Source organism: Macrotis lagotis, chromosome 1, assembly GCF_037893015.1.
Source record: "Macrotis lagotis isolate mMagLag1 chromosome 1, bilby.v1.9.chrom.fasta, whole genome shotgun sequence".
In the NCBI taxonomy this organism is placed as follows: domain Eukaryota; kingdom Metazoa; phylum Chordata; class Mammalia; order Peramelemorphia; family Peramelidae; genus Macrotis; species Macrotis lagotis.
Window position 1 is genome coordinate 195,134,334 of NC_133658.1, and position 27,704 is coordinate 195,162,037.

At 33.7% G+C, this 27,704-nt stretch overlaps 1 protein-coding gene and 1 long non-coding RNA gene across 2 annotated transcripts in view; one reads left to right on the forward strand and one right to left on the reverse strand.

Annotated features, from left to right (window-relative positions):
- The window catches only part of CSMD1 (CUB and Sushi multiple domains 1), a 2,413,561-nt gene that overhangs the window by 1,947,329 nt on the left and 438,528 nt on the right, over positions 1-27,704 (forward strand). The window contains exons 38-40 of the mRNA XM_074209535.1: positions 13,312-13,428; positions 20,760-20,873; positions 22,578-22,673. Of these exons, the coding sequence (XP_074065636.1) occupies positions 13,312-13,428; positions 20,760-20,873; positions 22,578-22,673 (327 nt within the window). The remainder of the gene's footprint in view (positions 1-13,311; positions 13,429-20,759; positions 20,874-22,577; positions 22,674-27,704) is intronic.
- LOC141504493 (uncharacterized) overlaps positions 13,399-27,704 on the reverse strand; it is a 42,594-nt gene continuing 28,288 nt past the window's right edge. Inside the window, exons 2-4 of the long non-coding RNA XR_012473389.1 lie at positions 18,770-18,861; positions 16,523-16,582; positions 13,399-13,867 (exon numbers count right to left, since the gene is read on the reverse strand). This is a non-coding gene — a long non-coding RNA (uncharacterized LOC141504493). The remainder of the gene's footprint in view (positions 13,868-16,522; positions 16,583-18,769; positions 18,862-27,704) is intronic.

Below are 27,704 nucleotides of genomic sequence, written 5' to 3' on the forward strand. Positions count from 1 at the left end.
GCATTTTGTTTTTGCAAGCTTTTTAACCTTGTTATGGGAAGGTTCCCCAATGAACTTTTATTTTTTTCTGAGTAATTCTCTTACATGATTTTAAAAGTACCTGGATATTATTTTACTCAGAAAAAACTATGCTATGGTGAAATGAACACCAAGCTAGAAGTCAGATTTTAAACTCAACATTATAAACTGAGTTTATACATGTTTGAATTAGTTATTTTTTAAATTAATTATTTAATGTATTTCATTTCTCCCAAATGTAAATAGGACAGATAAACTGAATGATCTCAAAGACCCTTTATAATTTTCCATTTCCATTTATTTTTTTGTTTTTTTCAAGACAATGGAGTTAAGTGACTTGCCCAAGGTCACACAACTAAGTAAGTATTAAGAGTATGCAGCCAATTAGAACTGAGGTCCTCCTGACTCCAGGGCCGGTGCTCTATCCATTGTGCCACTCAGCTTCCCCATTTTCCATTTACATTTAAAGATTATCGATATCTCTAAGTCTAAGTCAGGGAGTATTTTTTTTAGATCAAGAAGGGTGTCAGTGTTGGGTTACTAAAAAGACTTGCAAAGGAAGAGGAAAGACACATCAGTTACAGGAGGAATTAAAGCTCAAGTCCTGGATTTGATAAATTTGCCATATTTGATTTCTGGTAAGGCTACTGAGTTTATGTTAAGTAAATAAACACAAAGTACCAGTTGGAAATGACATAACTAAATGTCATTAAGAAAATTGTCCCTAGGGGACGGCTAGGTGGCGCAGTGGATAGAGCACCAGCCCTGGAGTCAGGAGTTACCTAGGTTCAAATCTGATCTCAGACATTTAATAATGACCTAGCTGTGTGGCCCTTGGCAAGCCACTTAACCCCATTTGCCTTGAAAAAGAACCTAAAAAAAATTGTCCCTAAAGCCTTAGTGCAGTTTTAATCTAATAAAACTATTATTTTCTTTAATAATGTTAAACTATTAAAACACCAAAGTTCACTAAGATTGTGGTATACCCTTTATAGAGGGAGACATAGTACTAAGTAATCACAGGGTCAGGGGTTATGAAATTGACTAAAGTGACTGAATTCTGTGAGCGACTTTAAAAAGATCGTTATTGATTATTTTTTCAAAATCACAGAACTTGGTCAAAAAAAAGAGCATGAGGGAATTCCAAACAGCAGGGAAGGACGTTAAAAGTGCTCACAACCAGAGGCAGGTGAATTATAAGCAAAAGTGGCCGTACAGACTGAGACAAAGAAGTAGGTAATTAGATAAAGCAATAATAGGATAGAATAAAAGGAGTCTTTATTAGACATGAGAGGAAATTGGCAAGAATTGAAAGGGAACTGTTGGGGTAATAACAAGATTAAAAAGTATTTTTAAAGGAAATGACTATAAGGCTGCAATAGAGTATAAATTTGAACTAGTTAAAGACAAAACTTAGGTCAATGAGTGAAATGCCAGAAGAGGAAAATGTCTCTACTCAAGTAGTTTCCATTTACTGCTACAGAAAGATGGAGCTTCAGAGAAAGATTTAGACCTAAATCTTACCAAACTTGTCTGAGGTCAATTCTTTTCAGTGGCTATTGATTCTAGTAATCTAATTCAAATCAAATCTGATGCTCCCTTTTGTCCCTAATAGACATTAAAAAGGACTATGTGACTTCAAACTCTCCAGGGGACAAAGGAGGGATATGTCTTCCTTAAACCAATGCCTGTGATAGTGATTCAAACTGAAACATACATAAAGGTTGAGACAACCAGTAGATATAGATGTTGCCAAATATTGGAGGATGCCAGCTATACCTGCTTGCAGAGGCACAATTCTGCAAAAACATCCTGGTGAAACTGAAAAGTAGTGAGAAACTAAATTAAAAATACGTTCAGCCTTCATGATTCACAAAATAGAGGCCATTGGTTGAACTGAGATCCAACAGTGATATATAGTAGGTTGTTCACAGTTCAGATCTAAACCATGATCTTCATTGTAGTGAAGTTCCACACAGAAAACAGGCTCTAAACTGTTGACATTATCTATGAAAATAGATATTTAAAATACCATAGAGAATGAATCAATATAAAGTAATAACTAGTTGGACATGAAAAGTGAATGAGAGATGGAGCCAAGATGGTGGCATGAAGGCAGTAATTTCTGGAAACTGGTTCCCCCAAACTCCAAAAGCCATCAAGGTATGACTCTAGTCAGAGGGGCAGAACCCACAGAAAGTTTGAATGATACAGTTTCCCAGTCCAAGACAACTTAGAAGATCAGTTGGGTGGGATGGGGTTGGAAAGAGCCTCAGAGCAGCTACACTGCAGCACAGCCAGGCTGGAGCAAATCAGCTCCCACCTTCCAGGAACAGCCTGCCAAATGCCAGGGTCTGTGGCAGAGGGGACAATTTCAGACCTCTTGGTCCAGGGATCACTGAGGACAGCTTGAACAGGCAGTGAGAAAACTCTGTGACATGAGAGTGAACGTGGAGTGCAGGCCTCAGAGCAGTCTTGTGGTGAGAACCTTCAAGCAGGAGGCAGAGCCACCCAGCTCTTAGTGCCCAGCCCATAGTAAGTGGGTTGGGGAGACTGCAGAGGTCTCTCTGCTCTCTCTGAGGCAGGATTCTGTTGTTTGCCCACACTCAGATCCAAGTTGTAGTCTGGTGCCACTACTAACATGGAAGAGCATGGACCTTCCTCACAATTCCAGGGCAGAGGGGAGGGCCTGCGGTCATTCCTGTAACAGGCCACAGGCAAATGAGTAAAGCCTTGGAAGTGTGGTAAAGTGGTCATAGGCTGAAGAAATGAACAAACAACAGGAAAAAGAAGAATCTGGCAATAGAAAATTACTTTGGTTCCATGGAGGATCAAAAGACACACTTAGAAGATGACAAAGTTGAAGCTTCTGTATCCAAAGTCTCAAAGGGAATTAAGAAATTGGCCCAGGCCATAGAAAAGCTCAAAAAAGACTTTGAAAAACAAGTAAGGAAGCTAGAAGAAAAGTTGTTAAGAGAAATGAGAGCAATGCAGGTAAATCATGAAAACCAAGTCAGCAGCTTGGTGAAAGAAATACAAAAAAAAAAAAAATACTAAAGATAATAACATGTTTAGAACCAGTTTATGCCAAATGGGGAAAAAAAACCTAAAAGGCAAAAGAAGAGAAGGAAAAAAATCAGAATTGGCCATCTGGAAAAGGAGATAAAAAAGTTCTCTGAAGAAAATAACTCCTTCAAATGTAGAATGGAACTAAAGGAAATTGATGGCTTTGCAAGAAATCAAGAAACAAAAGAATGAAAAATTAGAAGAAAATTGTGAAATATCTCGTTGGAAAAACAACTGACTTCAAAAACAGATCCAAAGAGATAATTTTAAAATTATTGGGCTACCTTAAAGTCATGACCAGGAAAAGAACCTAGACTTCATTTTTCAAGAAATAATGCAGCAAAATTTCCCTGAGATCATAGCAGCAGAGGGTAAAATAAAAATTGAGAGAATCTACCAATCATTTCCTGAAAGAGATCACAAAAGAAAAATTCCCAGGAATATTATAGCCAAACTCCAAAACTCCCAAGTCAAAGAGGAAATACTAAAAGATGCCAGAAACAAACAATTCAACTACCATGGCTCTATAGTCAGGCTTACACAGAATTTGGTGGTATCTACATTAAAGGGATCCTGGGGCTTGGAATAAGATATTCTGAAAGGCAAAAGAGTTTGAATTATAACTGAGAATCAACTACCTAGCAAAAGTGAACGTCCTTTTTCAGGGGAAGATATGAAGTTTCAATGAAATGGGATTTTCATACTTTCCTGTTGAAGTGACCAGAGCTGAACAGAAATTTTGATCTCCAAGAACAGGACTCAGGTGAAGCATAGAGAAGGTGAATGGGAAAGACTAACTATGAGAAACTTAATGAACTGTTTGTATTCCTGCATGAGAAGAAGATACTGATAACTCATATGAACCTTCTCATTATAAGAGCAGTTAGAATATATATATATATATATGGCACGGGAGGGAATTTAATATAATGGCATAATATAAAGATAGAGTCGATAGGTGATAAAGGAAAGTACTGGGAGGAAGAGAAAGGAGAGGAAGAAGGGGCTAAGATATTTCACATAAAAGAGTCAAGAAAAAGCTTTTGCAAGGAAGGAAGGAGTGAAAGAGGAGGGGGAATGAGTGAGCCTTCATTCTCATCAGAAATGTCTCAGAGAGGAAATAACATGCCCACTTAATAGGGTATAGAAACTATCATACCCTAGAGAAAAATTAGAGGAAAGAGATGGGAAAGGGGGGTACAGGGGAAGTGGAGGGTGGGAGTAGGTGATAGAAGAGAGGGCAGATTAAAGGAGAGGGTACACAGATACAACACACTTCCAAGGAGGGACTGGGTAAAAGGAGAAGGAGAATAAGATAAATGAGAGTGGGGAGGAAGAGAATGGAAGGAAATACAACTAGTAATAGTGACTGTGGGAAAGATATCTAAGTAACTTCTCTGGTGGACTCAATGATAAAGAAGGCAACTCTTCTCAGAGACAGAGCATTTGGAATCTGAACACAGACTGAAGTACACTCTTTTTTCTCTCTCACTATTCTTGAGGCTTCTCTATCTTTGTTTGGGGGGGTAATGTTTCCTCTCACAAGATAATTGTAATAATAATATAAAATAAATGAACCATATAAGGGAAAAAAGTGAATAAAATAGAGAAATGAAGTGATTCCAGTATTATGTGATGGAGAGACTAGTTAATGAGGGGCACATTGTGAAAGAACAGGAAATTTTAGGGTGAAGAAAACAAAAATAATCCTATGGCAAATAAACAGCAAACATATGTAAGTGTATTATTCTTTAACGTTGTAAGTGGAAAGATAAAATTTTTATACATCTTGGGTATGATAAAGGAAAGAATTAGTACTGAAAGATGACTGAGTAAAATATTATTCATGGATTAGGTTAAATTTTTTAAGGAATGACTAGCTAATTCTTTCTTTAAAGTAATTCATGAAAGCTATTCATATGCCCATTCAACTACTGCAGTTTTTGAATGTTAGCCCCCCTTCCCCCCAAAAGAGAAAAAAGCATAAGAATTGCAGTAATTCTAAATAATACTATTAGTGCTTTGAATAGTCATGGAAAAATTTTTAAGAACATTGTTAGACCTAAACCTAACCTTTGTATATTTCCATAACAACTGATACTGAAAGAATGTTTTATATTTATTTTATTTTATTCTCACATCCAAGGGTGACTAGGTAGTACAGTGGATAGAGCACTGACCTTGGAGTCAGGAGGAATGAGTTTGGATCTGGCCTCAGACATCTGACACTAAAATAGCTGTGTGACCTTGGGCAATTCACTTAACCCTGATTGTCTCACATCCCAGGGCCATCTCCAGTCATCTTGATTCCTATCTGGAACCAGATGACTCTAGAGGAGAAAGTAAGGCTCGTAACTTTAGCATAGAACTTCCTCAGTCAAATCCAAGAAGACCTGATAAAATGGTCTTCTTCAAGAATGAAGGACAAATATCAACATCATCATCATCATCGTCATCATCATCATCATCATCATCATCATCGTCATTTTATGATCCACAGAATCATATAACTTGGGTCAGAGGAAACTTTGATAATTTGCTAGCTGAAATCATATCCCAAAATGATACTTGATAAATATTCATGAAACTTCTATTTGAATGCCAATGGGTGGGATGAACAGAAGGGGTTATAATCTCATAAGCAGGCCAACGGGTTTTTTCCTAACAAAAAGCCAAAATTTGCTTCTTTGCAACTTTCAGTCAGTTTTTCTGGTTCTGCTCTACAGAGTCAAACAGAACAAGTTTAATTCCTCCCACCTTTGATAGTAATTCAAACAGTTGAAGAAAGCTATTACATCTGTAATGTTTCAAGTACCAATAATAATGGCTCAACTGTCACTTTTGCAAGTTATTTCACACTTAACTATATAGTTACCTGGAAGCTAGGTTGTACAGTGGACAGTGTGCTGGTCTTAGAGTCAGAAACACATGAATTTAAATATAACTACAGAAATTTACTCTCTGTGTGACCCTGGAGAAGTCACTTAACCTGTTTGCTTCAGTTTCCTCAATTATGAAATGAGTTGGAAAAGAAAATGATAAATCACTCAAGTATCTTTGCCAAGAATACCCTTAAATGGTGTCATGAACAGTTAGATATGAGTGAAACATATGGCAACAACAAAAACAACAGCAAAAATTATCTATTTCATTTGGACAGGTGAAATCAAGTTTTCTCAGTCATTATCGTCTCATGTATCTTATTAGTAATCTGTTAAACATTTTTGTTTTATTATTTTTAGAGAAAAACATAGGAAGAAAGGAGAATCTCTGCTTTCTCCCAGTTGTCATTTATCATTATTTGATCTATATCTATATAGGATAGTCTTTTTTCTACTAATATTACTTCAAAACTCCTCTTTTTGCAAATTTTCCTTTGTTTCTGTTACCAGCCTCTGATTATCCTGAGTTTTAATGATTCCCAATACAATTTTTGAATAATTTTGGCATATTTGTATACTTATATCTTTACTTGACTCTGTCTCTATTTTCCATACATTTATTTTATTATTAAGGATTAGCATTATAATGGTGTTTAAAGAGTTGCAAAACACTTCAAATGTTATCTTATCTGATCCTCAAAACAAGCCTAAAGATAAGTGCTCTTATTATCTCTATTTTATAGATGAAGAAACTGGACCACAGAGAGGTTAAATGACTCCTCAGGGTCACACAACTAATAAGTGTTTAAGACACTACACCACATAACTGTCTATGGCAAACAAATTGTTTACAAAATTACTGCTGCATCTGTATCAAACTCTAAAGAGTTCCCCTTTTTTTTCCCCTCACCAAAACTCTTATCTCCTTATATTTTCAGAATTTCATTCTTGAGTCTTTCCCATACTTCCTGGACTTGCAAAATTTCTGAATCTTTTGTACTCTGCTTTTCCCAAACCTAGGGTACATATCAGAATTTGCACAGCCTTAACTTCTTTCTATTACAAAATCTAGGAAGGAGTGATCACTTTCTTTCAGGATTTCCATCATTTCCACTACAAGCTCAAATTCCTTCTTGTTAGTAAGATTCATGCAACCTAGAATTTCTACTTTTTGAATGATAAAATGATCGTGAAGGAAGCAAGCATTTATTGAGAGTTTACTTTGTGCAAAATAGTTTTAGACAGAGGCAGAAAAGAGAGTCAGCTCCTATTCTGAATAAGCTTCCATGCTAATGGGAGAGCACATGAAGGTGGCAGATGCAATTTAGAAGAAAAGGTCCCATGGTTTTTAGAGTGTAGCTGCAAAGCAAATATTAATATCTCCTTTTAAAGTAATTTCCATTGACAAAGTAATATCTCTTTAACAGTACCAAAGACTTTGGTTTCAGGAATTAAGGCAAAAAGATATCTAATAAATACATGAATAGCTAAAGTCCCCCCATCATTGTTATGTCAAGTCTCTGTGTTATTTTTGTTTGTTTCTCACATCTTTCATGTATTTCTTCTTTATGTCCCAGTGGTTTTAAGTATAATTTGATAACATTTCTTTTTTCCATTGATCTTCCACATTTTCCCTCATTTTCTTCCTTTGGTTCTTGAATTTCCTTGTATGAATATATCATTTTAATACCTTGCTATAGCTTCTTCTTCACATATACACTCCTATTAGTTCTGCTTCTTTAGAATAAATTAAATTCAGTTACATTATCTCCTTTAAAGACAGTAAAAACTGTGTGATCATATTTTCTTCCCCAAGTTAGAACCTCTGATTTCTATTTTAAGGTTTCTAAACTCTAAGCATTCATATATAGATATTTAAGGCAATGGGCTTTTATTATTTGCTGCTTTCTTGGATTTTGTTTCTTCTTGCACTTGGATAAAAAATAAAAAGTATAAGATATATAAGTATAAAATGGAGTATTATGATTAGACAACAATTGTTTTAGAAAATATATGAGAATTTTAATGGACTTCTAGTTCAATAAAAAAAAAACTCTACAGTGTGATTCTGCAGTCAAAAAGGCTAATGTGATCTTGAGCTACATTAAAAGGAGCAAGGCTTTCAGGAATAGAGAGGTAAGAGTTCATCTATATTCTACTTTCTTCAGATCTTTTTTGAAGTAATATGCTAAGATCTAGGTACCATAGTTTTTGGAGAAATAAATAGTAAACCACTCTATTACCTTTGCCAAAAAACCCCAAACAAACAAAAACAAATAGTTCACAAAGAGTGAGACACAACTGAAATGAGTGAAGAACAATAAAGTCATGATTTAAGAACATTGGTAAACTGGAATGGATAGTGTTCAAAGCAGGCAAACCAGGATGATGAAGAGAGTCCTTGAGTCCTTGTTATATGCGTACTGGTTGAAGGAATGATCATGCTAAGCTTGGACTGGGAGTTTGGGTCAGAGGACATATGATATGGTATCTTTCTTGAAGTATTTGAAGGAAGGCTGTCATTTGGAGGAGGTTTTAGACTTTTAATCCCCAGAGGGTAGAACCAGAAGCAATGTGTAAATTGCAAAAAGGCAAATTTAAACTGTACATTAGAAAAGCTTTTTACTTTGTGTATAGTTCTATTGAACTGTCAAAAGTGGAATGTCCTGCCTTAAGAGATCATAGGTTTCTTCTTCCTTAGCGATTTTTAAATAGAGGCAGGATGACCAGTTGTCAGGTATATTATAGTGAATATTTCACTTGTTTATTACTTTGACTTAAGGGTGATAGGGTCCTTTCCAAGTTTCAAATTCCATGAATTTAAGGGTGTTTCAAATAGTTAATTCTAAACTCATTGTTCTTACTCCTTATATTAACTATCTTGTGGAATTTTTCTACCTCTTCCATCCTTTTTTAGTTTAAAGAACTTATGATTAACCCATAATCACAGTTTTACAGTTGTTATTTTATATACTCCATTTCTGGACAGAAGTCTATTATTTTTATATTTTAAGCCAAGTTCTAGAAAGACAAATTCATTTTTGACTTTACCAAATCTTCTATTCAGTGTCCCAATTGAATTTGATATCTCTGACTTTTCTGTTTGTGTTTTTTAATATTATATATATTACAATGATTTTTTTGTCTTTTGTTCTTAAAGAAGACCATGACATCAGGGGAGGTGATACCATGATAACCACATGAATTGATTTTAGTGAAGAGGCACTGTGTTAAATCACCAGCTTCGCTTTCTCCTCCAGACCATCTGAGTCCAGTGGCAAGATATGAATCAGGATAACTGTAGATGGCTCTGGATGTGAGGCAATCAGCGCTGAGTAACTTGCCCAAGGTCACACAGCTAGTTAGTGTTCCTATCCTAATATTCCCTTTATTGAGATTAATCACAGTAACAAGATCATATCCATTAAAAAAAATGTCACTTTTCATTTTACAGAACTATACACGAAGTAAAAGAAAAAAGCGCACAAAAGCAAAACACCATTCACAAACAAATTAATCTTAAACCAATACCCCCTCCCCTTTCCAATGATCCTTCAGTTTGGAAGTACAGAAATGAGCCCAAGCTGAGGGCCAGGCTCAGCATCTTGCAACCTCACAAAGCAGGGTAATCTCTTGGGCTTGGGGTCTAGGGGAGTATGGTGAAAGTTTGGCAGCAGGGGAGGGCTGTGGGAAGAATATTCAAAAAGTATCAACATTTCACATGTACACTTAGAATGCAGAAATGACTGTTGTGATGCCTGCACCCAACTGGTGATCTGATTCTCAGCTGAACCTGTCCAAAGTCATGTATGGAACTCATTCTATGGTCTAAAGATAACCACAGGTCCTAGAGAGAGTGGTCCAGATTATTTCTAACTTTCTTCCCTCTTACTACCCTCTGACTGTGGGTGAAGAAGACAAGGCCCATCACCCTTTGACTTAAAGACAAGACTGGTTTCTGACCTGTTCTAACAAGTCATTCTGCAGGTCAGAGATATTTCAAGAGCACACTCTTGTATTTTCAAAACCTTGAAAGCAAAAAACAAACAAACAAAAAACCCAAACTTCCTTTTGCAACAGTTCTCTTCAAAGCTGGGTTATTGAGTATGGTGGCTTTGGGGTCAGGTTCCAAAATTACCTATTGTGGCTGATTGAATATGTGTACATGTGAGGAATTGGGGAGGATTTTTCTTTTCGTTTTTAAAATATATAGCCAGGGACAACTCTTTGTGACCCTACTTGGAGTGGTTTGCCTTTTCCTTCTACAGCTCATTTTACAAATGAGAAACTGAGACAAACAGGTAGAAGTTAACATATCAAGAGTCACATGTCTCATATCAGATTTGAACTCACAAAATTGATCTTCCTGATTCCTAACCCAATGTTTTATCTACTAGTTGCTCTGACATAACCTATAAAAATGTATAAAAAGAAGGCATTTTATATTACAAAAGAGAAATGATTGTAGACTCAAGAATAGTTGGGCTGAAATCTCAACTTTGCTACTTGCAGCCTATGTGGCCTTGAGCATGTCACTTAATTTCTTTGGTTCTCAGTTTTCTCATCTATAAAATGGAGGGGAGAAATTGATCTTTAAGGCCATTTCTAGTCCCAAGTTTATTATCTTGTATTTGAAACATTATTTTTACATCTTTTCAAAATTTGCTATATGTGTCAATAAAGTTCCAGTGGTGTAAAGTATGCATAACATACTCTCAAATTAATAAATAAATAAAATAAAGTCTTCTGCTGAAATTTCCAACCAAAAAATCTAGAAGTTTCTGGTTTCTTATAATAATAATAGCCTCTTCAAAAATACTTTTAGGTTCCTATCACATAGGAATTATTTAGTAAATATTTAGATGGAATAAAATTTTCATAAGCATATTTTGTTATTTTGCAGTTAACTCCACCCAATATGTACAGTGTTTTTGGTTCTTCATCATTTATGCTGAACAGAATATTTGCTTAATACTGCTGATGCTCAGTGAAAAAGAATTAGAATTTATAATTTATCTTCAAATATCCTCTCCTGCATGTTATAACTGACAAACTTTAACTGCAACTATATATAAGTTAGGGAAAGATCAAGTTACTCTGTTCTTGAAGGTCATATATTTTTATTTCTTTAAAAAATTTGCTATCAGACTTTTTTAAAGTAAAAAATTCTGTTTTCTATACTTTAAGGGGAGTGAACCCCATCATCTCTTCTTAATTTCTGAGCATGTGAAAAATGTCAGATAAAACTTCATAGAAAATGCCTTAAAGATTCCCAAACAAGACATGGAAGGGTATATGAACATAAATGTATATTGTCATCAATATCAATAAATTGATTTAGAATTAATCATTTGTGCTATCATGATGTAGATTTAAAAGCAACTTAAATGAAACTTCTTGGGGCAGCTGAGTGGCATACTGGATAGAGTACTGGGCCTAGGATCAGGAAGACTCATCTTTGTGAGTTCATATCTGGCCTCAGATACTAGCTATGTGAACCAGGACAAGTCACTTAACTCAGCTTGCCTCAGTTTCCTCATCTGTAAAATTAGCTAAAGGAGGAAATGTCAAACCATTCTAGCATCTCTACCAAGAAAATCCCAAATACGGTCACAGAGAGTGGGATACAACTTAAAAAATGACATAGAAACAAAATAATAATTGGAACTCTATTGTTCCTAAGCATAGTAAAGTTAAAATTATATGTATATTTTATATATGTGCGCATATCTCTATCTATCTTTAGAAAACAAATTGAGGTTCAAAGTATTGAGAAAACAGTAAAAGTATACTCATTAAGTCGTTTCTAACTCACTCACCTCCCCTCACTCAAATTCATTTGATGTGCATGTCATTGTATCACTTCCCTGATGTCATGGTCTTCTTCAAGAATGAAGGACAAACATTATCAACTAATCCCTCAATAATTTTTGACAAAAGAGTGATATACAAATCTTATGTTTATAATAGAAAGGAGAAAATTAAATATGCATATATATGCACACACACACACACACACACACACACACACACACACATATTGATAGATTGATTGATCTTAGGAAACTTGTCTTGAATATAATTCAATTGGCCATCTATCTAGTTCATTTTCTTCCAGGCTTTCTTAACCCAAATTCCTCCTGTGTCTATCAATCTGTCTGGCAAATTTCTGCCTCAGAAATCTCTGCCCTGTACCTGTCATATTGTGTGACTAGAAAATTTCCTTAAAGAAACATATAGTTTAAAAATGATTAAAATGTATGTAAAACTTTTCAAGACTGTTTCCTGCTGAGGGAAGGGAGATGGGAAGGGAGGGTATTAGAAAATGTGTAACACAAATATTCAAGTGAATGAATGTTGGAAAATTTTCATAATATGTGATTGGTATTGTTTTTTTTAATTAAAAAAAAGAAGTATGTAGTTTGAACTAAAACTAGGAAAAAGGAATTTGTGGTTTGTAGTTATTAGTCATTCAGTCCCTCTTCCCCTGTTCTCCAGTTGCCAGAATGTGAAATCCAACATTAGAAGATTATACTATCCAATTTATATTTAATCTCAGCTCAGGAAAAAATTGGGAGTAGAACAGTGTTTATCTGCTGATATTGGAAGGAGGAATTTAACCTCTAGTTAACCTTTTTGTCAATCCTTTTTCCAAGGCCAGAAAGGGCCACTTGACCTTTTAAAAGAGTCTTATGATCCTATGATTATTTTATTCCTAGGCTTATTCCTTCAATATTTTTCTTGTTTTATTGCTGTTTTAGCATTTGATGTACTGTTTGTGGTAATAATGGAATGCTTGCTTTACCTCTGATTATATTAGAAAGACCTCTAAACATTATACATAATATCCATTTCCTGTTTTAGATAATTTATTCTATGTACTTTAGTATTTTTAATAGAATTCCAAAATTGAACAAAATTAGATTTTTAAAAGTTTTTTTGTTTCTATTGATAAAATCATGTGTTTTTCATTATTTGAATATGACTAATATCATTAATTGATTATTATATTTATTGTCTTCCATATGTTGGACTAATTCATTATTCTTGGTATATTCTTGGTATATTCTTAGTATATACTGTCATATATCTATTGTGTCATATGTTGTAGCCTATTTGACATTTTTATTTTATTTAAATTTTAAAAACTATTTTATTTAAATTTTTAAAATTACAGCTGATTCTCTTATTAAAATTGACAACTTGGGACACTTTTGCTATATTTAGAGATTTTACACTAGTCTATAAATTGTTCTTTAAGTATTCAAGCGGACATTGGAATGCCAAATCTTAGAGTTATAGAAAGATGAAAGGCATATGATGTTTTAATTTCATCTACTTTCAGCTCCCTGTGGAGGACAGTACACTGGATCAGAAGGGGTAGTTTTATCACCAAATTACCCACACAATTACACAGCTGGTCAGATGTGCCTTTATTCAATAACCGTACCAAAGGAATTTGGTAAGAATTTCCTTTTATATGCTTTTAAAATTCATAGTCAATTTGCTTTTTCTATTAACTTGCCCTATTTTATACAAACAGATCCCTCAGCTCTTCTTCCAGAGGAACTTGGATTGTATCCACTATAGTGCATCGATGACAAATATGAAAATAAAAATGAACAGTCACTTCCTATGTTTCTGAGACAATCCATTTAATTGCCTCTAATTTTCCTCAGAGGATGCTCTCTTTATACAATGGTTTAGAATAGATAGTAAGAGTATGTAAGGGTGTGAATAATTTGCTTGGAAAAAAAATTTAAGTTAATTTATCTCTACCCTCAGAAGAAGAAAAATGAACTCTTTTTAGTTGTTTTCCTTGATTCTCCTCATGAGCTTCTCTTCTTCCTCTTTACATTCATGTTCATTTTTTGAAGAAGAGGGACTTGGGAAAAAGATAGCTAGATAATAACAACAGCAACAACAATTCAGCAGTTAGCATAATAGCTAGCATTTATATATCATTTTAATTTTTGTAAAGCACTTTACATACTTTATCTAATTTTATATATAACAAGCATTTATGAAATGCCTATTTATGTATCATTACTATATAACAAATATTGTTATTTTATTCTCAAAACAATCCTGGAAAGTAGGAGTTATTATTATCTCAAATTTATAGATGAAGAAACTGAAGTAATGAGGACCCAGAGCCATACATCTATTTACTAACTGTCTGAGGTCAGATTTGAAGTCAGATTTTCCTGATTTCAAGTCCACTGTATCAGCTGGCTCCCCCCAGGACAGCACTTTATGGTCATAATCTCATTTTACCTGATATACAATATTCCTCCTGAGAATAGGAATATAGTTTTTGCTGTTTGTCATAAACACACACACACAACTATATATAGTGCTAATAGTAATATTTGTATTATCTGCAAAGGTTGTCTGCATCTAAGAGTTGATTGGACAAGAACAAATAGGAAAGGGAGAACAAAAGTTATATGGAAAAATAGTTCCGTAGTAGACACTATATAGTTGAGAGTTGTGCAGCAAGAAGCTGCCTGGGAATCCCAAGGACCTGGGTTCAATTCTTATTTTGATGTTAGTGTCTGTGTGAAGAACAGTTGTTTCTCTGCACTGATAGAATGAAGTTTCTTTTGGAGAGTTCTCTTGTCTAAAACCAATTTGAAATCACTTGGAGTCTCCCATCCTAACTTCACTTTCCACCCCTCATTGAGTCCTCCAAAAAAAAGTAATACTACCACTAGATAGAGTGGTAGCTTAGGTTATATAATGGGGGGGCAATGGGGGGCTCATCTACTAATTCTATTTATTAACTATTAAGAGAAAAAGAGAGAGAGAGCATCAGAAAGAGAAAAAGAAAAACAGACAGAGACAGAGCAATAGAGACAGACACAGACAGATGGGAGGCAGGCAGGCAGACAGAGAACAGGTTGATAGTCCCAAGAACAGTCTGACAGTGTCAGACATGGTTCTCCAGAGTCTTAGAGAAATATAGTTATGAAAGATCTCTCCTTCCTTCATACAAAGTAAATGATACATGATTCTGAAATGATAAGATTACTCTAAAGTAACAATCATAAATACCCAGTTCTTAATGAGTTTAAATTTTATTTGACAAGGTAGGAAATATAAAAAATTAAGTAACAATGCAAAATAAAACCCTAAGTGTTAGATGCATGCTATAATAAATGCTCTGAGAATTCAGAGAAGAAAAAGGTCACAGTGGGCAATGGTTCTTTTTTTGTTTTGGTAAGGCAAATGGGGTTAAGTGGCTTGCCCAAGGCCACACAGCTAGGTAATTATTAAATGTCTGAGACCGGATTTGAACCCAGGTACTCCTGACTCCAGGGCCAGTGCTTTCTCCACTACTCCACCTAGCCACCCCAGGGCAATGGTTCTTAATATATTTTAATAATATACATAATTATATGATTTCTTTCCCTGTATTATAAATTTTTTTGCTCCAAATGATATTTTATTTTAGAAATCCATTTCTTATGAAAAACCAATTATATAATAACTGACTTTTTTATTATTGCTTTTGTTTTTTTCTTTAAATAACTAGTTTGTTTGAAACACTAATAAATCCTTACTGTACTAGAACACTGTGATCTCTTGAACAAACTATTCTACTTATGTCGAAAAGGGTTTGTTTTGTTTATTTTACCTAATCAAAGGTAGGTCTTGTGCAAGTCTTCTTTCTTTGGTTTATAGTTTCAGATAAAGCTGTATGCTACTCATTTCATCATATAAGCTCTATTATATTTATCAAGTACCTGCTAAAAGGGAGCCACCCTGAATTATCTACATAAAATTGTTCTGCTCCCTATGTCCTGGGTTTTTTTTTTTAAATCTCTTCAAACTTTTTTTTTTTTAAATGCCATCTCTTTGTCCAAAACTAGAGTGAAAACTCCAATCATTTCTTAAATCCTGAATCCCTACCTTTCCCTAGATTCATGACCTTTACCTTTACATCAGGATCAATGACTGAATGAAAGTAAGCCTTGACTGAAGGCTTCTCAGTTCTGTGTTTAATACTCTGCTGGGCTCTTCCTGCCTTACTAATGAAGAGGAAATTCTAACGTAGAATGAAATCCTTGCTGAAGTCGGTATGCCTGCTGCTTTTTAGCACTTCCCCGGCTGTTGTTGTTTTTTCCCTGAACATTTTAGATATAACTAATAATGACTCATTTTTGAATATGTCAAGCATTATGGTTATCATACATATGGAAATGAAACCAATAAAAGATGAGAACATAACTATTTCCATAAAACTAAAGCACTAAAGATATTCTGAAGTTTACAGGAAATAAATTACTTTCTGAAAATAAATAGCTTACCCCTGTAAGATAAATAATCTCATTGGGAATATTTATTACTCTACTACTACTTTCAGAGCTTTTAAAGTCTAAATGATACTTAAAAACATTATTCACCTAAAGTAGCAAATCTTAAATTAATTAGAAGGGCTCTTATAACCTTAGCTTTTTATATATGATGTAGCCATAGTAATCTGTTAATAGCCTCCTTTATTCCACAAATATTTCTAGCAGTTATGAGTCACTCATATTTCTATACTGTACCTGAGGGGAAGGATTGGAAATCACAAAACAGGAATTAGGAATTGTGTTCTCCACTGTGACCTAAAGAGAAGGATGAAATACCTTTATTCCACCTGTTTTTATCATTAAAATTCCTAGATATGGGTTCATACTTTTTTTTTCTTAGGAAAAACATGAGGATAGGTAGGACATCACATGGCATCCAGGTAGTACAGTTTAAAGAATGGTAGACCCAGATTTAGTAAAACCTGAATTCAAATATGCCTTCAGACAACTGTTACCCATAAGAGCTAATCAAATAATTAATTATCTCAGTTTTCCCTATCTGTAAAATGTGAAAATAATACTCTTGCTTTTGGGATTTGGGGGTAACTGAGAAATGAGGGTTACTAAAAGACAAAGGAATTCCTGTGCTCTCTGGGAATTTAAAACTGCTCAGGATTTTATTACAAAATTATAACAAAGTAAACAGGGTAAAACTGTTTTCCTCTTCCAGAAGGTTCAACAAGCACTTTAGGACAGGGTGAGTAACAAAAGACTAGACATGGTTGATTAAATGACATAGAGAGAGGGAGATAAAAAGAGGAAGCAAGAGAGTCAGGGAGAGCTGATTGGATCAGAAAGAGAGAGGACCAGACCTGAGCCCAGGTCCAGCCCATGTTTTATAGCCTTGCTCCTTATCTGGGCACTGAGTGCAAAAGTAGAAATCCCTCCCTTCTTATGTGATGGAAACCAAATAGAAGGTTGGAGGCTAGGGGTTGGAAAGGAGAAGACAGAATACAAATTTTACATTAAACAATGAAACAATAGGGGTCAATTTATATCGCAGGAGCAAAGAGTCTTCCATACCCTTAACAAGATTCCCAGATTTAACAGCATTAAAAATTACAGAACTTGTTTCTGATTATAATTTTTTCTGCATTTATAATTCTCTGCATCAATAGTACATATCTTAAAGGGTTTGGGCACTGTATGTAAATGTTAACTGACATAATTATAACATTTGTCAAAGGATGAACTCAAACAGGTAACATTTGTGTTAAGTCCATTTAAAAAGTAAAAAGTACAATGACATAGTTTTAAGAACAAGAAAGCTAGGCACTAGTCACTGATACCAATGTACAATACTTTGATTTTTAGATCAATTTAAGAAACATTTATTGCAAGTCTACCATATACTTAATAGTCGACATAGTTTGAGTAAACCTTTTGTGAAGCATTTCGCTAGAACCAATCAAATAGATTGGAAATTAGTTCTGACAATAGCAATTATTACAAATATTACAATTATTACAAATATATTTATTATATTATTATAATAACTCATGATAAAATAATTATAAATAATTATAATAAATAATTTATTATAATTATTTTAAAATATTTTTAAGACAGTTCAAATTAAGAATTCTGAGTTTGAATTCTAGAAATTATCCTTTTTTGTTGTAAACAGGAGATTCTGAGTTGTAAAACTTCTAATATTTCATAGTATGAATGTAAAGGAACTGAACAAACAATGTGTTCTCAAAATAAATCTGGCAGTAGCTCTTCCATGATTTTATATTAATTCTTGTAATAAAATGAAATCTTCAAAAAGGTTTTCATCTTATTAATACACCAAAGTGTATACATTTTAGAGTATTGGAATATATAATTATATTATTTGCTGGAGAAAAGCATATTTTTCTATAATAAATGCTAGTTGCAGTTAACTAAGTTGTAAGCCTTTTGGCCTGCCAAGAACTCATATATATTAGCTTGAAGGAAATAAAAATATTAACTAGAGATGTATAATATTTAATGGTAATACTTGTCTTTTACTCTTAAAATGTCTTTAATTCGTTCTTACTTCTTATTCAGGAGACCTAGCTTCAGAGATATAGCTAGGGAATGTTTGGAACTTTACTCCAACCTGTAAACTGTAGAGGACACAGCATCATGCCCAAAGCTTAGCATAGTTTCTGCCATGTAACAGGCACTAATAAATGCTTATTGGCTGACTAAATATACTTGTTTTGGGGTTTTTTTAGTTCTTTTTTTTTGCAAGTCAATGGGGTTAAGTGGCTTGCCCAAGGTCACACAGCTAAGTAATTATTAAGTGTCTGAGGTCGGATTTGAATTCAGTTACTCCTGACTCCAGGGACAGTGTACCACCTAGCCACCCCCTAAATATACTTGTTAACCTTTAACCCTCATTTACAAAAATAGGAAAGCCTATAATTTAATTAGCAAAAATCATTAAGAATATAAAATTACCAAATAACTCACCTCTTTCATACCTTACCACAGATGGATACTAGCTATAGCAACTTCCATGTATTGTGTCATTTTAGTATCCATGAGTCTCTGAACATGGAGACCTGCATTCAACAAACAAACAAACAAATAAATAAAAAGCTGGAGAATATTTTGTGTGGCTTGCCCCAGTTATGGTTGGTGCTGTTGAAGGTAAAATAGCATGTACTGGACCCGTGCAACTTGTTAACTAGTCCTACCCATTCTTTCCCATATGCCATGGTTTGGTTTTCTTTCTTTTTTTTTTTTTGCTTTATTTTGAGAGCCATTCTACATCTTTATTACCTAGGAACAACTTTTTCCCTATATTCCTTTGTCATTTTCTCTCTTTCCCATTCAAACTATCAGGAACAGGGAGAATCATTTTCCTTGACTAGAAATTAAACTGATTCTCCTAAAGTACATACTTAAAAAGGAAAAAAAAACTATTCTAGTAAATGTTTTTATATATTTTACTTTTTCTTAATTAAACTAATTGTTCTTTCTTTTGTGAATTATATCTAAAATACATATCTTATTAATTTAGGCAATAAATATTTCATGTAAATTATTTAGATTCAATTAATTTATTTTTCTTCAAAGTTGAAATTTCATTTATTGATAAGAAAAAAAGTAGAAAGTTATACTGGTTTGAGTTACCAATTGTTTTTCTTTTAAAAAGTCATTGATTTATTTTTAAAATGCTTGAAAAAGTTACATGTTATATTAACTTGATGTACAGTTATGTACCGTTATGATTAAGAACAATCATGGAATTAGCTTTTTTTCCTGTTAATTACAGTTTAATGGCTGGATAGATGAGATGATATAATTTGTTGTAAATATAAATTTACTATTGTACTTCAGAAATGAGTTTTTCACTGTTACTATATAGCAATGAAACAATTTCAAATATAGTTACATTTTCTTCTTTGAAATTTGTTGGTGCAGCTCAAAAGTCTTAGGAAAGAAGAAACTAATATTAAATAGAAAAAATTGCAATGAAAAGAACTGAGGCTTGATAGTAAGATAGCTATTGTTATAGCAGTATGGTTTACTTAAATCTAACTTTGAGACTACAATCAGTTGATTTGAGTTTGAATTGCATCTCTCTTCTACTCACAGCTTAAGTAACCTTGGGGGAACTCACCTAGTCACATATCATTGAAAGACTAATTTACTGTCTGCATTTTCTCACTTATAAAATCTGGTGATCGGATTGATGATCCCTGAGACCTACTTATCAATGACCTACTACTTTTCACTATACTCACAATCTAAAGATTGAAAAACTCATGGAATGCTTCAAAAATTGACAAAGTAACCATCACAACTCTCTGGATATCTTCTCTTGATCCCAATGCCATAAATAAACTCTGGTATACATCTGTGATTTGATCAGTTGTGAGTGTTTTCTGCCTTTCAAAGACAATCTGCTTGAGTTATTCTAGCTGAAAGACTCAATACCCTGAAACCTATAAAGCAACAAATCTCTCTAAACTTAGGCTGGTCATTAGTTGGCATAGAGTTCATCAACATCTTTATTCTCAAATTCTTTCATTTTGGTAGAAATGGTTAAGTTTGTGTTATGTTAGCGTGGTTTTTCCAAAAGAAATAACAGAGCAAGAACTTGATGAAGAAATGAACTGTACAGTTAACAAAATAAAATAATCCCTACTAACTCTACAAGAAGATACAAAGAAGAGTCAGGTGTAGTCATGGTATATGTACTTCCAGTAAATGCCAAATGTAAAAAAAAAAGTAAAATCAAATTGATTAATTTATAAACATCTGAGAATTTTTTCATTTACTTTTAAAGGCATAAAAATGTAAAACTCTTGTTAAAAGAGGTTTACTAAGCTAAGAATATAAAAGGAAATTAACAATTTGCAGAAGTAAATTTTCATGATAACATATTATTTATTTACTTATTGTTAATTTTTGAATGGAGGTTTTTCTCAATTTTCCCCTTATTATTTTACAGTTGTATTTGGGCAGTTTGCCTATTTTCAGACAGCCCTGAATGATTTGGCAGAGTTATTTGATGGAGCACATCCACAGGCCAGACTACTCAGCTCACTTTCTGGTTTCCATTCAGGTAAAGAAGGTCACAAAGAAACTTTGGGGAGCATAATAGAGATTGAAAATTTCAAAACATAGAAATAAGAGGGCAGAGTAAGGTAACAAGCTATTGCTTGGTTTTAACTGCCAATATAACATATTGAAGATTTTATTTCATTTGCTTCCATTTTCTGTTTTCTATTAATCTTATTTTAGATCACATGTGTGCAAGTTACTGTGCTTGATAATAGGAACACAAAGACAAAAATGATATAGTGTCTTCCCTCAAAGAGCATATATTCTCATGGGTAAGGGGCAGGTACAAAAATTATTATATTCAAAGTAGAATATATACTAAATAAAAACAAGGTAATGTTTTGGGGAGGCTAAGAAGGGCAGTAATAGTTGGGAGGGTCTGGAAAGGTTTCATAGTAAAGGTGATATTTGAGTTGGTCTTTGAAAGGAATGAGGAAGTATTATATCTACAACTATAGCTATACTTTTCTAAGAAGTTATAATTAACATGTACAGAATATTAATTAAGAACATACTCTAAGGGGTAATACTAGGTGCTGATTAAATATGTATAAATCTCTTCAAAAACTGTAATTTATATCTGTATGGAAATTTACATTTACTTAGGAAAATACTTTTAACTGATATAATTGAAGAGATAATAAGAAAGGTTAGGTACTATGGATCTTGTCAGAGACAATTCTAAATTGTGCAACTTACAAAAAGAGTTAGAATAAAGGACCCTTACTTTCAAATCCTTGATTTCTTTTTTTCTTCCTTTTTTCCAGTTAGTCTTTATCACTGAGAATCCTGAGCATCTTCCCCTGCTACTTTTATCCTTTTTTTTTGTTTGGACTGATCATCTTCCCCTGCTACTTTGATTCTTTTTTTTTTGGGGGGGGGGGGGGGACTGGTAAAAGTGCCCAGTATTTGCCTCTTTCTTTCCTAGCCTTTATCATTTAATGGGTGTCTCAGTCAAACTGAAACCTGTGGTCCCACTTGCATACAGGGCCATCTCTGGTAGTCCAGATCCATTTCTAGTCAATGAATTCAGAAGGAGAAAGTGAGACTGGTGACTTTTTCATCCCTCCCTCAATTAAATCCAATCACTTGTAAGTCAAGTCATCACCTTCCAGAAGTTAAAGAAACAAAGGACAAACAGCAACAGGGTCTTTCCCATGACCATACCAATTGTTAGTCCAAATAAAATTTACATAACTATCTGTCTGGACTACTTTAAAGACAGGGTGTGGGGTAAAGGAATTACAAAAGATTTTTTTGTAATGCCTTTAAATCTCTTATAGTAATGTGGATTTTAGCAGAAACAACTCCCAACAAAAGTTTTTAAGTGAACTCTTTCTAGGTGTATAAAGCTTTGTTTCTTCAAGAAAGCAAGGTACATTGTTCTCAAGTAATAAGAAAAAAAAGCACAGAGTGACTATATTTTATTTGAAGTCATCATTTTGTGAAGAGTAAAGTATTCTCATTCCAAAGGGGATAAAATGTTTTAAATGTGGTTTACAAAAAATATATTTTAGTGGTAAAATCAGGGGAAGAAATTATAAAATGCTGGCACTACAATAACATGAGATTGTAAACATAGCTAATTATTTTCTTAGGCATCATTCCAGAAATTTTATTATACACCATATATTGGTATATTTTCTGGATTCTCTGATATCTATATTTATACCTATGTATTTTTTTTCTCTCTGTTTATTTGCAGGGGAAACACTGCCTTTGGCCACATCCAACCAAATTCTATTACGGTTCAGTGCAAAAAGTGGTGCATCTGCCAGGGGATTTCATTTTGTTTACCAAGGTAAATATAGCATAAAATATGAATATTATATTATCACTTTATATGACAGGAATGTAGTGTAGTGAAGAAAATCTTGATTAAATGTCTTTGATATTCAAAATACCAATAGAAGATTCAATTGCAAAACTAACAATTTAAATATATATATGCATAAGCATATTTTCATTCCAGTAAATTAAATATGCTTAGTAAAATCAGAATGTTGATTTTAAAATTAATTGTTTAAAATTTAAATTTTAAAATAAATATCAATATTAATTTTAATTCCAATAACATTGCTATGATAAAATTTCATTTATCTGGTATAGAGATAGGATAAGATTTTCAGATCACTGAACCATTTCAATCATTATTTTTCTCCCTTTACCCACCTGTTTAATTTTTATGTAACTCATTCTAAAATGTCTCCTCGATTTTGGGGGTCTATTTTTCTTGTCAATTCAAGATCATTATTATGAACATGCATTGTTATTTATTGGGAGTATTTCCTTTTGTTTCTGGGTTGCTTGTTTGCTTATTTGTTTCATTTTCTACTATATCCACAGTCATAATTTCTTCTGCCAATTTACCTGCCACAAATAGCCCCCACCTCCCACTTTCTTCTGTTTAGCTACTTCTATTCTCTTGTGGCTTGAGAAACCAGAAAATTCAGAGAATATTTTATTTTGTTCAAGCCAGTGAATCTTTGAATTAAGGCATAGGGAGTAAAGTGTTTCTGTCACATGTTCATCCTTCTACCCCTGCCATCCTTTTTGTGTTTTGTGATAGCTTATTTTTTGGACACTTAAATTCCTTTTTCCCCCATACTTCCAAGCTCAAAACTATTATAGAAAGAATTCATTCCTTATGCAAACATTTATTAATCACCTGCTTTGTGTGAAACACTTAATAATAATAATAATAACATCAATAATAATAATAATAGTAATGTTTGTCCTTCATTCTTGAAGAAGATCATGAAATCAGAGAGATAATGCCATGACAAGCATATGAAATGAATTTGAGTGAGGGGGTCTGTGCTCAATTGCCAGCCTCACTTTCTCCTCCAGAGCCATCTGAGTCCAGTAGCCAGATATGAATCAGGACAACTGGAAATGTCCCTGGGATGGGAGGCCATCAGAGTTAAATAACTTGCCCAAAGTAACACAGCTAGTAAATGTCAAGAGGCTGGATGTGAACTACTGTGCTGATTCCAAGGTCAGTGTTCTAGCCACTGCACCATCTAGCTGCCCTTGAAACATTTAGGTAGGGACTAAATTTTAATTAACCAATAAGCACACACTTATCAATGTTTTGAGGTCTGAAGACAAAATAAAAAAATACAAGCAATCCCTCCCTGGCCTCAAGAAGCTTAAATACTAGTGGCAGAGACAACATTAAAACAAAATAGATACACACATGATAAATATAGGATAGAAAGAAGTTATCCGTTGACAGGAAAAAAAAAGCTCAAGTCACTAGGGGAACTGAAACATCTCTCAAAGAAGGTGACTCAATTTGAAATAAAGCTAGAAATGTCAAGAGATGAGGAAGAAGAATATTCAGACCATGATGGGTGAAGGGACAGCCAGTATAAAGCTCCTTAGACAGGAAATGGAATGTCCTGAGTGGAATAGTCTAGCAAATATTCTTGGATAGTGGAAAATATATGGTAGAAATAAATGGAGGAGAGTCAAGTATGACAAGCCCAGAGAGACAGAAAGAGGCTAGATTGTTATAGGCCTTAAATGTCAAGTCAGTATCTTCATTAGAAGACTATTACCTGGGGAGATGATGTGTTCAGATCTAATCATGACAAAAATCACTTTGGCAGCTATTTAGAGGATGAAAAAAAACTGGGAGCCCACTTAGATTGCTATTGGAATATTCCAAGTGAGAGGTGATGAGGATCTGAACTAAAATGATGAATATATGAAGAGAAGATGTGGACTAAAAGGGAGAGCCATTGCAATTAGGAGGTGACTGTAACCTATAGACTTCAGTGGAAAGTTGACTTAAGTTTAGAGGGCAGATGTGACAAAGGGATAACATACTTCCTAAATACTAGATGCTATTTTGTTTTCATTTATGGAATATATAAGATGTTTTCATTTAGCACAATGTTGACTTTTTGTGTGGCTCCATGTCTTTCTTGACTCCAGATGATGTACATACAGCAACTAACTGATTCAGACACTGATGGAAATATGGGAAGTTCAGCATTTTCCAAGCCCTTAGAAGCTGACAGTTTTTCCTCTTAGATAAAGGTGCAGGTTGGGGATGAAATGGAAGAGACCTGACCAAGGCAAAAGCTAAGGCTTTTTATCTTCCCCTCCAAGTGGTTCCTTCTCAGGAGATTCAACTAGAGCTCCATACTCACTCCATTTTCTCAAATTAATATTTTCATAATTCCTTAATGATTTATAGACCACCCCCACCCCCACCCCACCTCCACCAGAGCATGGCCAAGTTTCCCAATCTGTTACAGCAGTGTTCCTTCTTGCTTTGTACCATTTAGCTTTATCCAAAAAAGTTATTTCATACTTTCAAAGATCTTTTGATTGACTGATAGATTTTCTCACTTTATTAGATTATCATACCTCAAATGGAAGCACCTTCCAAATTATCCTTGAAATGAGCAAAGAAATGGAACCAATAGAGGAAAAATTAGAGGTGACAGAGAATGATTTGAATAATACTTTCTCCCTACCCTCATGAATTTTAAAGCATGATGTTGCATGAGCATAGGGAAATGCAATAGTATATGTCTTTTATGGGCAGCCAGGTGGTGCAGTGTATAAAAACCCTTGGAGTCAGGAGGATCTGAGTTCAAATTCATCCTCAGACAATAATTGCCTTGGGCAAGTCACTTAATCCCATTGCCTTAAATAAATAAAAAATTTAAAAAATAGTACATATCTTTCATCATAGAGAAGTGAAATTAATTAATTAATTAGTTCTAAGAGAATACTAAAGAAACCAACAGGAGTGAACTAAGGAAGAAGAGAAAAGGTTAAATGCTCATTTGTGACTTAGTAGAGTATTATAATAATTTTAGTCTGTTTTAAGGGAATGTTGTAAATGTTGGTTGGTTTTTTACAAGTATTCTTCTTGTTTCTTCCCCTACCCATGATGGTGGGGGGAAGGGAATAGTTTGCTGATTATGTGTCCCTTCCCACCTTGATCAAGCTGCTTCTCAAAAAACAAACTTGGTGACATTAAAAAAAAAGCTAGATCAGTTGTTTATAGATCAGTTCTATTTTAATGCCTTTAGCTTGGATCTAATGCAAAATACATGCCAAAAGATTTTCTTATAAAAATGCCTCATTGTTCAATCATGTAGTATTCCAGACTTGTAACAAAGAAAGACAGTGAATGATTGATTGACTCAAAAACAGTTAAAAAGAGTCTCTGAAGTGGGTTAAAGAAAGTAACAATTGTTTGAGGCATGGTAATGTCTCACTGAGTTAAAATTAGTTATATAATTGATCTAGGCTACCTCATTTTGGCAAAGTAGAGAATTATGTAGAAAAGTAGAAAAGTAACAGGACAGGCAATGTCACTTCCCTTCTCCCACAAATACAAAGAATAATGTGATAAAACAGCAAGGAAATTTGAATTTCCTTAAGTAGGGTACTAGTCTAGGCTTTGCACCTCACTCTCTTTACGAAATGTTTGAGGTCAATAACAAAACTTAGAAGTAGTGAACCATATGGCTAGAACAGTGAGAAGAATAGAATTATGGATATTTGTCTCAAGCTAAGATGTTGTGCTAGTAATTTAAAAAAAAATCAATAGATTTATGTCTGTGTGAACATACAATAGCATTCATATGCATGCATACATGTACATGTGTTTATAGAAGAAACAAGTATATATGTGTATATAAATATACACATATGTATATATATATGTGTGTGTGTATGTATGTATGTGAATACTGAGTGCTTTATATAGACCTGTGAATTTCATTTGTCTAATCTCTTATCCCTGGAGTCATGTTAAAACTGATGCCTTTTTATCAAACCCATATTCTTTGGAGAAATAGGTCCCAGATCACAAATGCAATTTAAGAAATCACTGAAGAGCAACTGGAGAAAGTTTTCAATATATATATTTGAAAAGTCAAATTAAACATTTTTTTCATGAAAGATAGCAGTTATATTGAATCCTAGAAATCATTTGAACTGTATTGTATAAAATTCTTATGAATAGTGCTTTCATATACCACTTAGAATTTGTTCCTTTTATAAATTATTAAAGCTTGAAATTACACAAGGACTTTTTAAAATATTCCAATTATAGAACGAATAATCTTTGTTAACAGGCCAACAACATATATATATATATATATATGTATGTATGTGTATATATATATATATATACATATATATATATATATATATGTAGTGTGTGTGTATGTGTATTCCACTTATTTCAGGGAAAACAGGCATAATAACAGAGCAAAAATATACTGGTGAGGAGTTTAGCTCTATAGTCTTAATTTTCTATAAGTATCGCATAGAAATATTTCCTTATTAGGCACAAAATAATTTAGTAATGACCTTAATGGTGGTGTTAATATATCTATCAAACATTTTGTCATTAATCAATATCAAGTAAGCTTCACAATGTGCAGGGTGTCATGGCATCTTTAGATTCAGTCTTTATGTATCATTTTGTTTTATTAGAGCCCCTACAGGGTGCTCTTTGACAGGTTACTTCACTTATGTGAGACTCACATTCCTAATCTATAATGTGAGATCTTTAATGAAAATTCTCTTTTACCTCTAACATATTCATTCATTTTATGAATTTAGGATATGGCAGCCACAAGACAATTTGTAACCATTTCCCCCTTCTCTGGCAATGAGACTTTAGAATTCCCAAACTAGAGTAGGATTTCCTAGAGTTTCAAAGAACAGGGATCCTATGCTATGATTCATTAAAATGTTATATAGTAGAGCCATGATTTCCTACAAGACAGTTTGAAATTCCTTTCTATTGAATTTCCCTTTTTTATTACATTGGCATTTTTACTATGTTTACATG